Source organism: Nicotiana tabacum, chromosome 3 (assembly GCF_000715075.1).
Source record: "Nicotiana tabacum cultivar K326 chromosome 3, ASM71507v2, whole genome shotgun sequence".
Lineage (NCBI taxonomy): Eukaryota > Viridiplantae > Streptophyta > Magnoliopsida > Solanales > Solanaceae > Nicotiana > Nicotiana tabacum.
Window position 1 is genome coordinate 17,063,103 of NC_134082.1, and position 14,574 is coordinate 17,077,676.

The 14,574-nt window shown below is 36.3% G+C and overlaps 1 protein-coding gene across 1 annotated transcript; it reads left to right on the plus strand.

Moving 5' to 3' along the window:
* The first annotated feature begins 10,754 nt into the window (after positions 1–10,754).
* On the plus strand, positions 10,755–12,104 carry LOC107773581 (uncharacterized). The gene is made up of 2 exons (XM_016592981.1): positions 10,755–11,060; positions 11,853–12,104. The coding sequence occupies exons 1-2, from the start codon at positions 10,755–10,757 to the stop codon at positions 12,102–12,104; spliced, it is 558 nt and encodes a 185-aa protein (XP_016448467.1).
* Positions 12,105–14,574: the final 2,470 nt, after the last annotated feature.

Sequence of the window (14,574 nt, forward strand, 5' to 3'; positions counted from 1 at the left end):
TCATTTTTTTCATATCCCAGGTATGATTCTAAACTCGTTCGAGAATGAATGTTTGTTTAAGAAGGGGAATATATAGTGACCCAGTTGGTTATTTTGTGTATTTGAGCCCCATTTCCCTATTTGATACTTCCCGTATTCTTATTTGTGGTTATGTGACTTGCAGGGATGGTTGGTTTAGTTTCGGCAAAGGTTTTGGTTTGAACTGGAACACTTAGTTTGAAGGTTGGAAGTTTAAGTTATAAGAGTTGATCGATGTTTTACTTTTGTGTAAACAATCTCGGAATAGCATTTTGATGGTTCCACTAGGTTTGCATGGAGATTTTAGACTTAGGTGTATGTCGCGATTTGGATTTTGAGGTTCCTAGGTTGATTTGGCTCTATTTGGTGAAAGTTGAAAATTTAAAGGTTTAAAAGTTCATAGATTTGATCGAGAGTTGACTTTGAGGTTATCGGGATTGGGTTGTTGTGACAAAAGATGGAATAGGTTCATTACTTCATTTGAAACTTGTGTGTAAAATTTGGGATAATTCCAAGTTGACTAGACGTGGTTCTCTATGAGTTTTGGAAGTTTTGGAAGTTGATTAGTTCATTAGGTTTGAGTTGAGATATGATTCGTAGTTTTGATGTTATTTTATGTGATTTGAGGCCTTGAGTAGGTCCATGCTATGATTTGGGATTAGTTGGTGTGATTGGATAGGGTCCCGGGGGCCTTGGGTAAGTTTTAGATGGGTTTCAGATCATTTGTGGTTGTTTTGGCTAATCCGTTCTGGTATTTTTGCACCTGGGAGATTTGATCCGCAGGTGCGAGTCTGCAGAATCGGACCTAGAACCGCATATGCGAAGTTGGTTGGGGAAAGGGGTTTTCCGCAGGTGCGGCTCAGCTTGCGCCGAAGTGAGAGCGCATGTGCGCATTGTTGTCCACATGAGCGTCTTAGTGGAAGCGACCTTCTACCCACATAATCGAAGTTGTGGAGTCTTTAGTGGAATCCACACCTGATAGGGTTTTTCTGTAGATGCGGTATCACAGAAGTAGGATTTTGTCTGCAAAAGTGGAATCACTGGCAGAATATAACTTGAGCGAGGGTTGAGTTTCATTTATCACATTTTGAGATTGGCAGCTCAGATTTGGGCGATTGTTTAGGCAATTTTCACAACTTGAATTAGGGTAAGTGTTTTTGACTCGCATTTGATTATTATTCATGATTTCAACCTTGAATTTGTCTTTTGACTGGTGAATCTACGAGAGAAAATTAGGGGTTTTGGCAAAACTTTTCTAAAATGAAAAATAGGAATTTGAACCCCAATTCGGAGTGTATAAGGATAAAACTCGTATTTGAATGGGTAGTTGGGATTTATGACTTTTACTGGATTCCTTGGGGCGTGCCCCCATTAACTTTTTGGTTAACTTTTTGATTATTGATAAGGACCAGAGCTTTATTACTTGAAATCAATTTCTATTACCGTGTTTGATGTTATTGAATTATTTTTAGCTAGATTTGACCTGTTCAGAGGATGATTCGAGAGGCAAGGTCTTTTTAGAGTATTAATTTGGCCTTTTTGAGGTAAATATCTTTCCTCACCTTGTGTGAGGGAATACCCCTTAGATTTATCCTTAATTGTTATTCGTTACGTGAAAAACGTCGTGTATACGAGGTGACAAGCATGTACACAGGTGCTATATGTGGCTCATGACCGGATTAGGACTTAGGCTATTAGTTGCCTTAGTTTGATGATGTACTTTATATAAAACATGCTTAATTCACTTTTTAACTACATGATCATGATTGCTATAACTGATTTAGCCATAGTCATGCTTTATATGTTGAACACCTATCCATATTTTTATATTATTGTCACATCCCTATGTACTTTGTTGATAAGTTGTAAGCTTATATCTTTGATGAATTTTGGAATTATTATTTTATGATAATTATGGCACACGTGGACATGTTGAGCGGATTTATTAGGGTGTCAACACGAGGTCTTTATCGTGCGATTGTGATTATTGTTGTGCACGTGGGGCGAAATAAGGGTGGCATTTTCTCGGGTTTCCCACGTGAAGAAATAAGGATGGTGATATGTGCATGTGGCAAAATAAGAAGGCATTTTATTGTTATATACACATGCAACAAAATAAGGGTGGCATCGTTGATGATATTATGGTGTCTTTCTTGATGTTGTTTATGCGTAACAACATGGTTGATATTCTGATCATATCCAAGTTCTCCTAAAACTCCATCTTGTATTTTTAATGAGGTGTTAGTTGAATTTGACATGCTATTATATGCCCCGCTTCTACTTGATGATTTGTTGCTAAAGATGAGTTTTCTACATTGAGTTGTTATCACATGTTCTACGTGATGAGAGATATTATTTTCCCTTAAATATTTTGTTGCCAGTTATTGATATATTGCAAAGGTTTTTGACTAGTGAGTATTATATCACTTGCACCTCATCGCTACTTCACCGAGTTTAGTCTTGATACTTACCGGGTAGAAATCGTGGTTACTCATACTACACTTCTACATATTTTTGTGCATATCCAAGTGCTGGAGGCAGCGGTTGAGATTGAGAGCTTGCATTGGTTGTGAAGATTCAAGGTAGAGCTACATATTGTGTAAAAATTCCTTTTAAATAGATTGATTTAACCTAATAGCTGCCCACTCAACTACTTTGTGACTCCTATGACGGAGGGCGGGCTGATGAGGACGGGTAAAGTAGGACTAGTATGCTTCTAGGTTGACAAGATGTTAAAGAAGGAGTTCACACGTCATCCTAGGCGAATCCAATATCGAAATGAGATAGGAACGTAAATAGATTTATAAGGAATAATACAAGCTCATATGGTACGTGCGTCTTTGGGTTCGATGAAAGCGTAGCCAAGAGACAAATCTGTGAGGTTTGTCGGGCCAAAGCGGACAATATATCCTATAGACTTGGGTCGGGAAAAAAAAGTATCAGAGCCTGATTCTCCCTCAATACGGTATTGGGGCAAATCTCAATGAGAATACTGAGTGTCAAGGGGGCGAATATAATGCTCATGTCGGAGGGAAGACCAACAAGGATAGGTCAAGCAGGGCTAGCAGGTTTCTGGGCTGGAGGGATAAGTGTATTGGGAAAAAACTGAGTTTATATTAAAGATGACGTGACATGACACGTGGTTTGGTTAAATGGTCAAAGCGCAATAATTGACTAAGAGACACGGATGGAGACAACCACGGGAAGAGGAATTTAAATAGGCACGAGACGAAGTGCAGATACGAGTCTCATACCAATTCAAGTCATTTAAAGCCAGCGGATTAGAAGGCATTAAAGACAAAGATCTGATGACAGAAAGGAGTCCAAATTCATTATTAAATACCTGATACGTTAGAAAATTGATATTTAATAGGAATGATTGTATAACGGTTTATTTAATATCATTTATTACTCATAATTATATCATTAAAGCTGAGGCTTCATTCCTTTACCTAGAATTACCTATAAAAGGAAGAAGTATCATCATTTGTAAAGAGACGGAATACTATTGGGAACTTATTGAAATACAAAACTATTTGCTGCTTTACCATCATTCTCAAAAGTATTTTATTTTCGTCTCCTGATTATCAGTAACCCGAATTTCTTTTTAGCTTTGACCAAAGACTCAGATTTTTGGTTAAACAAATTGGTTCCGTTACCAGGAATCTGATAATCTTTTCTTTTAAGCTATATCTTGTCCATTGTCGTCACCATGTCAAACAACAACACCGACAATAACAGTAATAACACATTGGGAAACCATGAAAATCAAATCCATCAAAATTAAGATGATGTGGTTCCTTCCCCTCCAGATTCACCACGTCAATCTGGTGAAGGCACTCCTGTTACTGAATCCCGTGCTGATCAACAAGAACAATCTGAACACTTTGAAGGAGTTACAACTGAAGCTTTACAAAAGCTAATTGATGCACAGTCGGCAAAGCTCTTCAGACACTTGTTAGTCGATTGCCTGCTGCACCACCCACACCAACTTCTAACAATAATACATTGGAGAATCCCCGTTCTGGTCTTGATAATTCTGGAAACGGAGCAACCCTCAGTGAACCACAGGAAGGGGGACCAGGTAATACAAATAATTCATATTTGCAAAATTTAGTACTAACCTTGCAGAAACAGATTAAGGAATAAAATGAGCGTATTGAGCAAATCCCTGGAGTTCCGCCTGTAATAAAAGGAGTAGACATGGACAAATACTCATAACAACCATGGAAGCCAATTACTGCTCCCCTTCCGATTCCGAAAAAGTTCAAAATGCCTGACATCCCAAAATATGATGGTACTACAGACCCACGTGACCACGTGACTGCATTTACAACAGGCGTGAAAGGCAACGACTTGACCAAACAAGAAATTGAATCAGTATTGGTCAAGAAATTTGGAGAAACACTCACCAAGGGTGCATTAACCTGATATTCTCTTTTATCTGAAAATTCTATTAATTCTTTTGCTGAGCTTGCAGATTCTTTTATTAAAGCACATTCGGGAGCACAAAAGGTTGAGAAAAGAATGGAAGATATTTTCAAAATCAAACAAGGGGATTCGTAGTTGCTTAGAAATTTTGTTGATAGATTCCAGTGGGAAAGAATGACTCTACCTCGTGTGCCTGACAATTGGGTTTCAATAGCCTTTGCAAGTAATTTAAATGACAAAAGTTCTGAAGCCACGAGACGACTCAAAGAAAGCCTTCGAGAATTTCCCGCAACCACGTGGAATGATGTTTACAACAGGTATAGTACGAAGCTGCGAATTGAAGAAGATACCGTACCTAAGTTTCATCATGAAGAAAGGGGTGGTCCCCGAAGATCAGAAACCGAAAAAAGATCAGGTAAAAACAGGTACAATCCATATATGGGACCTGCAGGAAAAGACCCACGGTCGAAACAAGATAGCCAGCAATATGATAAAAAATCGAGGAACAGGGACTCTGGTTCTTCTTCAAAGTTCAGGAATGATCGGAACATACAAGAATCACGAGATGATGACAAAAGTTTAAAGGCACGATTCGACGAATATAATTTTAATGTCTCTACCTCCGAGCTCGTAGCTGTTTTAAGAAGCATGGGGGATAAGGTACGGTGGCCAAAAGAGATGCGGTCAAATCCAAAGAGACGCAATCCAGATCATTGGTGCGAATTCCACAATGATCACGGGCAAAAAACTTCAGAATGTAGATTCTTGGTAGTGAAAATTTTGATATCCGGGTCGGATTGGAATTCCGGAAATTAAAGTAGGTCTGTTGTGTCATTTGTGACATGTGTGAAAAATTTTAGGTCATTCGAATGAGGTTTGATAGGTTTTTGGATCGGTTGCGGAATCTAGAAGTTTTGGAATCCTTATGCTTGAATCCGAGGGTCTTTTGATGTTGTGATGTTGTTTTGAGTGTTTCGAAGGTTGGAAGTTGTTTGAATGGTGTTATGTGAGTTGTTAGCATGTTTGGTTGAGGTCCTGAGGGCCTCGGGATGGTTTTGGATAGTTGGCGGAAGATTTGGAATTTGAGTGGAGCTGCAGAATTTTCTGCTTATGTTATTTCCGCACCTGCGGATTGGGGACCACATGTGCGATGATAGCAGGTGCATAGGGCTGAATGCAGGAGCGGATTTAGTCATAGGAGAGGATGGATAACTGCACCTGCGGGCCCGCATGTGCGAGCCCTGGGGCGCAGGTGCGGAAGTTCGCCCTTAAGAAAAAATGATAGAAGCGGGAAAATTTCTGCAGAAGCGGTAGCGCAGGTGCACTTAAGGGACAACAGATGCGGAATCCCTAGGTCAAAAAACTATATAAGTTTCCCTTCGCAATTCTCAGCCTTGTTTCACTATTTTTGAGACAGGCTTGGAGCTCTTTAAGAGGATTTGAAGAGGGATATAAGGGATAATACTTGGAGGTAAGATTTGTGAACTCAATACTCGATTCTTTGGTGATTTCTAACTGATTAGACATGAAATTATTGGAATTTAAGGGTTAAAATTGGAGAATTAAGGCCTGAAATTAGAGAGTTTTCATTGGGGATTTGAGGGGCCATTTGAGGTCCGATTTTGATGTTCTTGGTATGTATAGACTCATGGGAGGATAAGAATTCCAGTGATGGGATTTTTATCGAATTCCGAGACGTGGGCCCAGGAGTTGGATTTGTCCAATTTCGGGATTTTTGATGTAATTTGATTATTTTTGCATGGGCTTTGTTCCTTTAGCTTATATTGATGACATGAATCTGGTTTTAGTTAGATTCGGAGCATTTGGAGGCCGATTCGAGAGGCAAAGGCATCGCAGGCTAGAGTTTGGACCGGTTTGAGGTAAGTAATGATTGTAAATGTTGTCCTGAGGGTATGAAACCCCGGATTTCACATCGTGGTGATACTTTGAGGTGACACACACGCTAGATGATGAGCGTGAGGGCGTGCACCATTGGGGATTGTGACTTGGTCTGTCCCGTACGACTATTAAGTCGCGTATTTGATTGAAAACTATTTGATACTATTGTGTTTTGGAAAGTATTATTATGTTTAGGGTTGAATGCCATATTTGGGCCTCGTGCCAACTGTTTGGACCCTTAGGGGATTTTTACTACTATTTCTCAGTATTTTAACTTAATATCTGTACTCAGTCATGGTGTATTTTACTGGTTTCACAATTCAGTCGTATTTACTCTTTTTTGATACTTAAAATAATATTTTGGGCTGAGTATCCCGTTTTACTGTTGCCCGAGTGGCTTGAGAGGTATCTGACTGAGTGAGACCGAGGGTCTGTGTTGTGAGGATATCATGGGATCGGGTTGCGCACCGCAACATGTTATACTGATTTGTGATATATGAGAGGCCGAGGGCCTGATTTATTATGCCACGAGATGACTTATGATAGCGCTTGGGCTGTAGGAGCCCCTCCGGAGTCTGAACACCCCAGTGAGCGCGGGTACCGAGTGAGTGATGTGATATAGCCCGAGGGGCGGTTGTTGATTCATTTTGTTGCTCGAGGGGCTGATTACGAGTGACTATGAGGTAGTTCGAGGGGCTGGTTCTGTTGATATTTTGCTCGAGGGGCGGTTCATGGTACATGTTTTGCCCGAGGGGCCGTTTACGTTTCTATCATTTTTACTCACTATTTCACCATTTGTTTGAACCTATTGAAAGAGGTTTTTAAAAGAAAAAGGTTTTACTGAAACTGAGTTGTTTTTATGAGTTAATTGATTTTTGTATTGTTTTGGATATATACTTTTTTGTTGTAGTGTTATGATGTGGAATTACCTGTTTTCTTACTGCTCAATTGCTTTTACTTTTATTACTTACTGGGTTGGCGTACTCACATTACTCCCTGCACCTTGTGTGCAAATCCAGGAGTCTCGGGACGCAATAGTGAGTGTTGATTAGTTTTCCAGCAGGTCTCCGGAGTTGACTAGGTAGCTGCTTGGTGTTCGCAGTCCTGCACGTCTCCTTCTTGCCTTACTTAGACTGTTTTAGTAATTTATTTCCGGACTATGTTAGCCTTTCTTGTTCTTAGACTAGTTGTAGTTTCTCATGACTGGTGACACCCTGATGTCGGGCTTGTGTATTTATTCCGCACTAGTTATTTAAACTCATATTGTGAGATATTTTATTAATTAATGGCTCAAAAATAACTTTTATAAAATAATGGTTTGATTTGGGAATTGTGTCGGTTGACCTAGTTTAACGATAGGCGCTATCACGACCGGGTCGGTTTAAGGGTCGTGACAGCGGGCTAGCCCATTTGGGATTGGTAATTAAAAAATAGCCAGTGTTCGAGAAGTCATTGAAAAATAGCAACTGTTTTGTTAAAACACAGAAAGTTCCAGCATAATATACTGGATTATGGAGCTCCTGCATATGAACTTCCAGCATATTATGTTGGAACTCCAGCACACGGAAAGTTCCAGCATAATATGCGGGATTATGGAGCTCCTGCATATAAACTTCCAGCATATTATGATGGAACTCCAGCACATTATAAAATTTCAGCATATTATGCTCGAAGCTCATATGTAAAAAATTCGAACTCCAGCATATTATGCTTATGCTGTAATATTTCCTGATTTTTAAAAGTGTTTCTGTTCAGATTTTAATTTGACGTAAAAAGTGGCTAAATTTTGATTATTTTTTAAATTGTGGCTATTTTTCAATTGCCAGTTACAATAGGGGTATTATCACTTGTAGCCCGCGCCAAAAATTATTTACATCTGATAACCGAAAAAGTATATAAAATTTATATAATTTTTGTATATAACATAAAAATGTGTATATATATATATCCAAAAATATATAAGTTTTATACATTTTTCCACTATTATTTTTACATTGGCTATACAGTGTCATTTTCTCTTACAAATATGATTATTTCTGATTTTTCCCCAAACAATTGGACTGAGCTAGCCTCACCTCCCAAGCCCATTTTGACACCACAACTTTCGGTAAATGAGTGAAACATTATTATAAAATTATTCTCTTAGTGCCATTAATGATTCCTAAGTTTCCACAATCCTTTTCAGAACAAAATTAATTCCCGCGGAAGGATAAGGTTGCATTAATATTGAAAGTGACCAAAGTAGTCCCATTTGTCAGACTAGTGAATTTTAAGGAGCCTATGCCATCTAAACCGTTGGATCTAAGCAAGATGACCTCACGCCTTTACATTTTTTTAATATAATATGTTATTAATTACATTTATTCCTTCATTAATTTTACTGAACATCCGACGAATTTCTGGAACTCTACCCTCTCCAACCGTTGAGTAGTTAAATGCGGTATTTCTTTACTGTTCAATGTTAGGTTGTATATTGATTCGTTTCCCCATCCATATATTTATTCAGATTACAAAGAAAGAAAGTTGACATTTGTTCTAATATATTTTATATGACAGTATGTATCGAACAACGAAATTGAAATATTAATATGACCTATGCACTCAAGAAAAGGTAAGATTATCCCTTTGGTATGCAGATGTTGTCTTCGAACGAAGGAAAGGAGGTAGACATCAGATTGAAAATCCCATGACTGACTTTGTATATAGATAGAACTATAGCCAGGGAACATCGATAGCTAATGCAGTTTATTATGTTAATAAGAAAGGGTTGAACACATAACAACGAGCGATCGGTGCTCAAAGGAGGGTTAATTAATGAAAGATAAATCATGGCTGAGGTTGTAAACCCCCAATGCTGTTAGGAAAATAAGGACTTAACCAGTGAACTAGGAATTACTATTTGTAAATTATGTCATTTTATTTTACCTGTACCATTTTTTTGCGTACATCATTTATATTTATATTAGTAATAATATTTTTCGGTAAAATAGTGTGGGATGACACCGTTTAGACTAACATGCGTATGCTCCTTACCTAAAGTACATGGGGGTGTGTTCAGGAACGTACGGCCAAGACACTTGAGGCTGTTTTCTAATTTTAAGCTATGGAAGAAAATAATATTGTTGCATTCTTCGCCCCCTCATAAACAGAAGGAGGAAGGTCATCGTAAATTCAGAATATAAATATCATTTTATGAGATGGCAAATTTCTTTTCCAGAAGAGTTTTAACAGTAGGGTCCCAAAACATCATAGAAATTAATTGACTCTTTACATTTGAACCACAGGAATACTAGGGGTCGTTCAGTTCAAAACAAGGTTATCTCATAATTAAAATTTTACTTCCTATATATGAGATAGATAATACCAAGATTTTGATATAAATTAAATTTCATATTGGTATTAGTGTAGACATCGAAATTTTAAGGGATCAAGCTAAATCCTAAATTAAAGATACTACAAGACTCTTGAAATTCTAGGAGTCTATTAGAGTTTCTTGGAGGTTACTCTACCCTAAACCCTAATTCACACATATATAAAGGGATACATATTCCCTTGAAGATGTGTCTCAAAATCCCATAAACTCCGAGGATATTCATAAAGAGATCAAAATATGGCCGGATACTTCTTGACAATCAAATAGTTCAAGAAACTGGAGATCAGATATATCCACAGGAGGTCTGCATCATCCTACATTCGAAAAATATGCGGCTTCAGCCCTCGAATCAAGGAGAATGCGGCTTCAGCCCTCAAATCAAAGAGATAATCAGGAGAGAAAAATCAAGGGAACAAACAGAGTTGTAACCCGCAATGTTTATCAATAAAATCACTTTATTCTTTTGTGGTTACAATTTATTTTTCATATGTTGAAAATTAGTTGCAAACAATTAGCTAATACCAAAAAACAATCGGTGGATAAATGCAATATTCCCAAGTTAAATACCGGATTTGGACACTAATTTCGGTATAAAATTTGGAATTGTATAATTTATCATGTGTTTAATTATTGGTTTTAGCTAAAAATTTATACCAAAATATTAGTATTATCTATTTCATATAGGATCTGGACCAATAATCTCAAAATTACAATAATTATAGGATTATAATCTCAGGGCATCCTTATTCCGAACAAAACGGCCCCTACTTGAATTTCTCCATGCATGCATGTAACAATTTTACTAAATAAATATCTTGTTTTTAATGTAATCACGTTTTTTGACAATATCGCATAAGAAGCAGCTCAAACTGGTCCATCTCCTGCTCTCTTCCACAGATGCATTTGTTCTTCCAATGGCAGCTGCATCTTTAATTCGTTTATTTGGTCTTCCTCTATATATACCATTCTCACAAAAAGGAAATGTAAAATAATCGATCTTTTGAAATACGAAAAAAAAACGAACTAAAAAAAGATGAGTGGTCATACAAGATGGAGTCCAACCCCAGAGCAGCTCATGACATTACAAGAAATGTATAGGAAAGGATTGACAAATCCAAATGCTGCTCAATTACAAAGAGTAACAGATCACTTGTCTTTGTTTGGCAAGATTGAGACCAAATTTTTTTTCTATTGGTTTCAAAACCACAAAGCTAGAGAAAAAAAGAAGCTTAAGAAAAAGCTTCTTATGCAAATGAACCAACAGCAGCAAATGTCTATGAATAACGACCTCGATTGCAGCAACAATTTACCTCTTTTTACTTCATCGGCTAGATTAATGGTAAGCGCCCTACAACTTTCTTTTTCTCCCTCTTATGCTATCAGCAAGTTACGAGTTTAACTGTAATACACTGATTACCTAGCAGATAATTACAAGTAACAATCAATTATAAGTAGGATTAGTAATGTAGAAATTAAGGCAGGTAATATGCTACAATAAGTTACGTTAAATGGAATTTTTTATACTGTGACCATATAAATGACATGCATTAGCCAGCAATACAAGCTAAAAATGGTGGCATTTGATTTTAAAAAAAAATTCTTGTATTTTAGTTACTCATTATGTAAGTTTCTTATGTGCCATGGCAGCTACTAAAGCTAAAAATGAATTTTATTATGTATATTTAGGTTTTAAAAAATAAATCAGTCATTTCTGCTCATCATCTCATAAGCTACATTTGGTAGTATGAATCTATCAAAAAACTAAATACATATATGTAACTTATAGTAGTAGTATATATTGTAGGATTACTTGCTGAATTAGAAGACAGTGGGCGTGAGGGAGTAAAAAATATACAGAAACAGCAATTATGCTAGCCTAGTATATTTTACTGGAGTTTAACTTCTATGAACTGATCGTGTAAGATCCTTTACAATATTTGATCACCAAAAGTTAACTACAGTAACATGACTAATCATCAAAAGTGGGCTAGTAACTATGAAATTAAGGCAGATTACCTGTCACAACATGTTAAAATGCACTAATTAATATAGTAAATCTTTTTTTGCATTCTTCTTGTTTATTAGTTAAATCCTAGTTGACGTACTTCTCCTGTAATGTCATATAATATAGGCAGAAGTTGAAGATGCATCCACCAGACTGATGAATTCTCTCAGGAATATGAATCCTCCTATTCCAACAAAATGTGATATGGAAACTTGCATGATGAGAGCACAAGGTCCACATTTCATATTGATGATGGACATAGTTCCAAATCCAACTTCTCTTCCTTGTATTAGTAGCAATACACCCCTCAAAACCCTAGAGCTCTTCCCTGTCACATCTTCCAGCAGCCTCAAGGACTTGGCAAAGGAAATTTCATAAAAGGGACAATTGTGACATTCACTGTTGGAGTTCCACCATACTCATTGAATATTAAGTAGCAGATGATATTTACCTAACTTACTATAATACTTCTTGTTGTTGCTTGATTTATAGCTGAATTAATTAGGTTAATCAAATGTTCTTGGACTGTTCTATATGTAAGTCTTTATAAGCTTAGTTAGAGTTTGGAGAGTTATACTCGCTCAATTCCAATTTATGTACCTTACTTTTCTTTTTACTATGTTTCAAAAAATACCTCAATCTGTTATAAATAGAATTCTATTTAAGGTGAATGTCTATATTTTACAGAGATCTCAGGGTTTATTACTTGGTGGCTAAGTCACCCTCTCCCTATAAATAGAGGGTTTTATTCCATTGTAATTCATCCCAAAATCAATAAGAATTCTCTCCCTCTACTTTTCCCTACACTCTTCTTCTTCTTTTATTGTTTTATAACACGTTATCAGGACGAGATTATCCAATTGAGTAGAAGCTTTGGGATTGAGCATAATGATTGTCAATTGTTTCATGAACTTCCTTCATGATTAAATTCTGGATTTAAGGTAATTATTTTACTTTTCTCTTTCATATTCTTGACATTCTATAATTTGATTTTAAATACAAGCAAAGACGATAAATTTTGATTGTAACTCTAATGGAGTTTGAAAGAAATTATAACCACCCAAAGTGATAAAATTTCTATGCATTGCCATGATCAAATTCATGAATGATTGTGGGCAAAGAATTGAAAACCCGTCCCATTGAATTTGCTCCATTCTCATTCCCTTAAGAGAATGTGATAGCAATATGTGATAAGTCTGAAATAAGACAAAATTATTACTATGAATGTATCAATGGATATAAACGTGACAATAGACGAAATTATAATCATCATTATTATGGTAATGAGAACAATAAGGATTCTCAAAATAATCCTTCACTTTGTGAAAGTAATATTTATCATCGATTTGACATAAGATTTTATAAAGCACATATAGATGATTATGGTCCATTCATGATGTGAACGTGACACCATCTGATTTATGAATACATATTCATTTTTGGAAGAATATGAATGTGCTAGTTGTAGTGAATATACCACACTCACCTCTAGAAGGAGGTTTGAGATGATATAAGAAAATAATATCATTATTATGACATAAATGGTCAGTGGTCATGTACTTATTGTACGCCAAAATATTTTGACATTGTGATTATTAAAGGCAACGGTAATGCAAGAAACAGATCTTGGATATAATTTTGACCATAGAGATATTAATATGGTTGATTTATGTACCAAATCTCTACCGACATCAACCTTCAAGAAGGTAGTGTACAAGATTGAGATGCGAAGGCTCGAGGATATGAATTGATGCTCTCATTAGGGGAAGTTGATGCGAATTGTACTTTTTTTCCCTTACAAGGTTTTTCCCACTGGGTTTTTCTTGCAAGGTTTTTAACGAGGCAACCAAAAGGCGTATTATTAGATATATGTACTCTTTTTCCTTTTCTAGAATTTTTTCCCATTGGGTTTTATTTTAGTTAAGGTTTTAACGAGGCACATTATTTGTTGAATAGACATTCAAGGGGGATTGTTATAAATAGAATTCTATTTAAGGTGAATGTCTATATTTTAGAGAGATCTCAGGGTTTATTACTTGGTGACTAAGTCACCATCTCCCTATAAATAGAGGGTTCTATTCCATTGTAATTCATCCCAAAATCAATAAGAATTCTCTCCCTCTACTTTTCCCTGCACTACTCTTCTTTTATTGTTTTATAACACAATCACTGTTTTATCCTTATTATTGACACTTGGTAAGAAAAGTTTGTTATACATTGTTGGAAAGCATGCGGTGGTAAAAGGCCGGCTTTGGTGCCTTTTAAGTCCTTGTCCTTTTATGTGTTTAATTTTGGTGCCTTTCACACACACACACACACACACACACACACACACACACACACACACACACACACACACACACACACACACACACACACACACACACATATATATATATATATATATATATATATATATATATATATATATATATATATAGTTCTTCTGCACGTGCATTGCACGTGGAAACTGAATCATGTAGTACATTTATAAAATAATATTAATATTCTTAAAATAAAACTTTGAGTAAATAATTATACATGAAAGAATAAGATGTAAGTTTCTCTAAATGATCAATATGGATCAACGTATTGGTGGCTTGTTTGTCGAGGTCAAGATGATTGAATATATTGTTCAAACCTACAAAGATGAACAATCAGAGTTTAATTAGATATATGCATGTGATTTTTTTTACTTGTTTTGCTCGTATGAGGTACATAAACGTAATGAGGCGTATCTCACCTACTATTTCCTTATAGATGATGTTTATGGTGTATATCCCTTTCATTCATTTTGCTAGCTCAGTCATGACCATGACTTTTGTAATGAACATATAACATACATTTA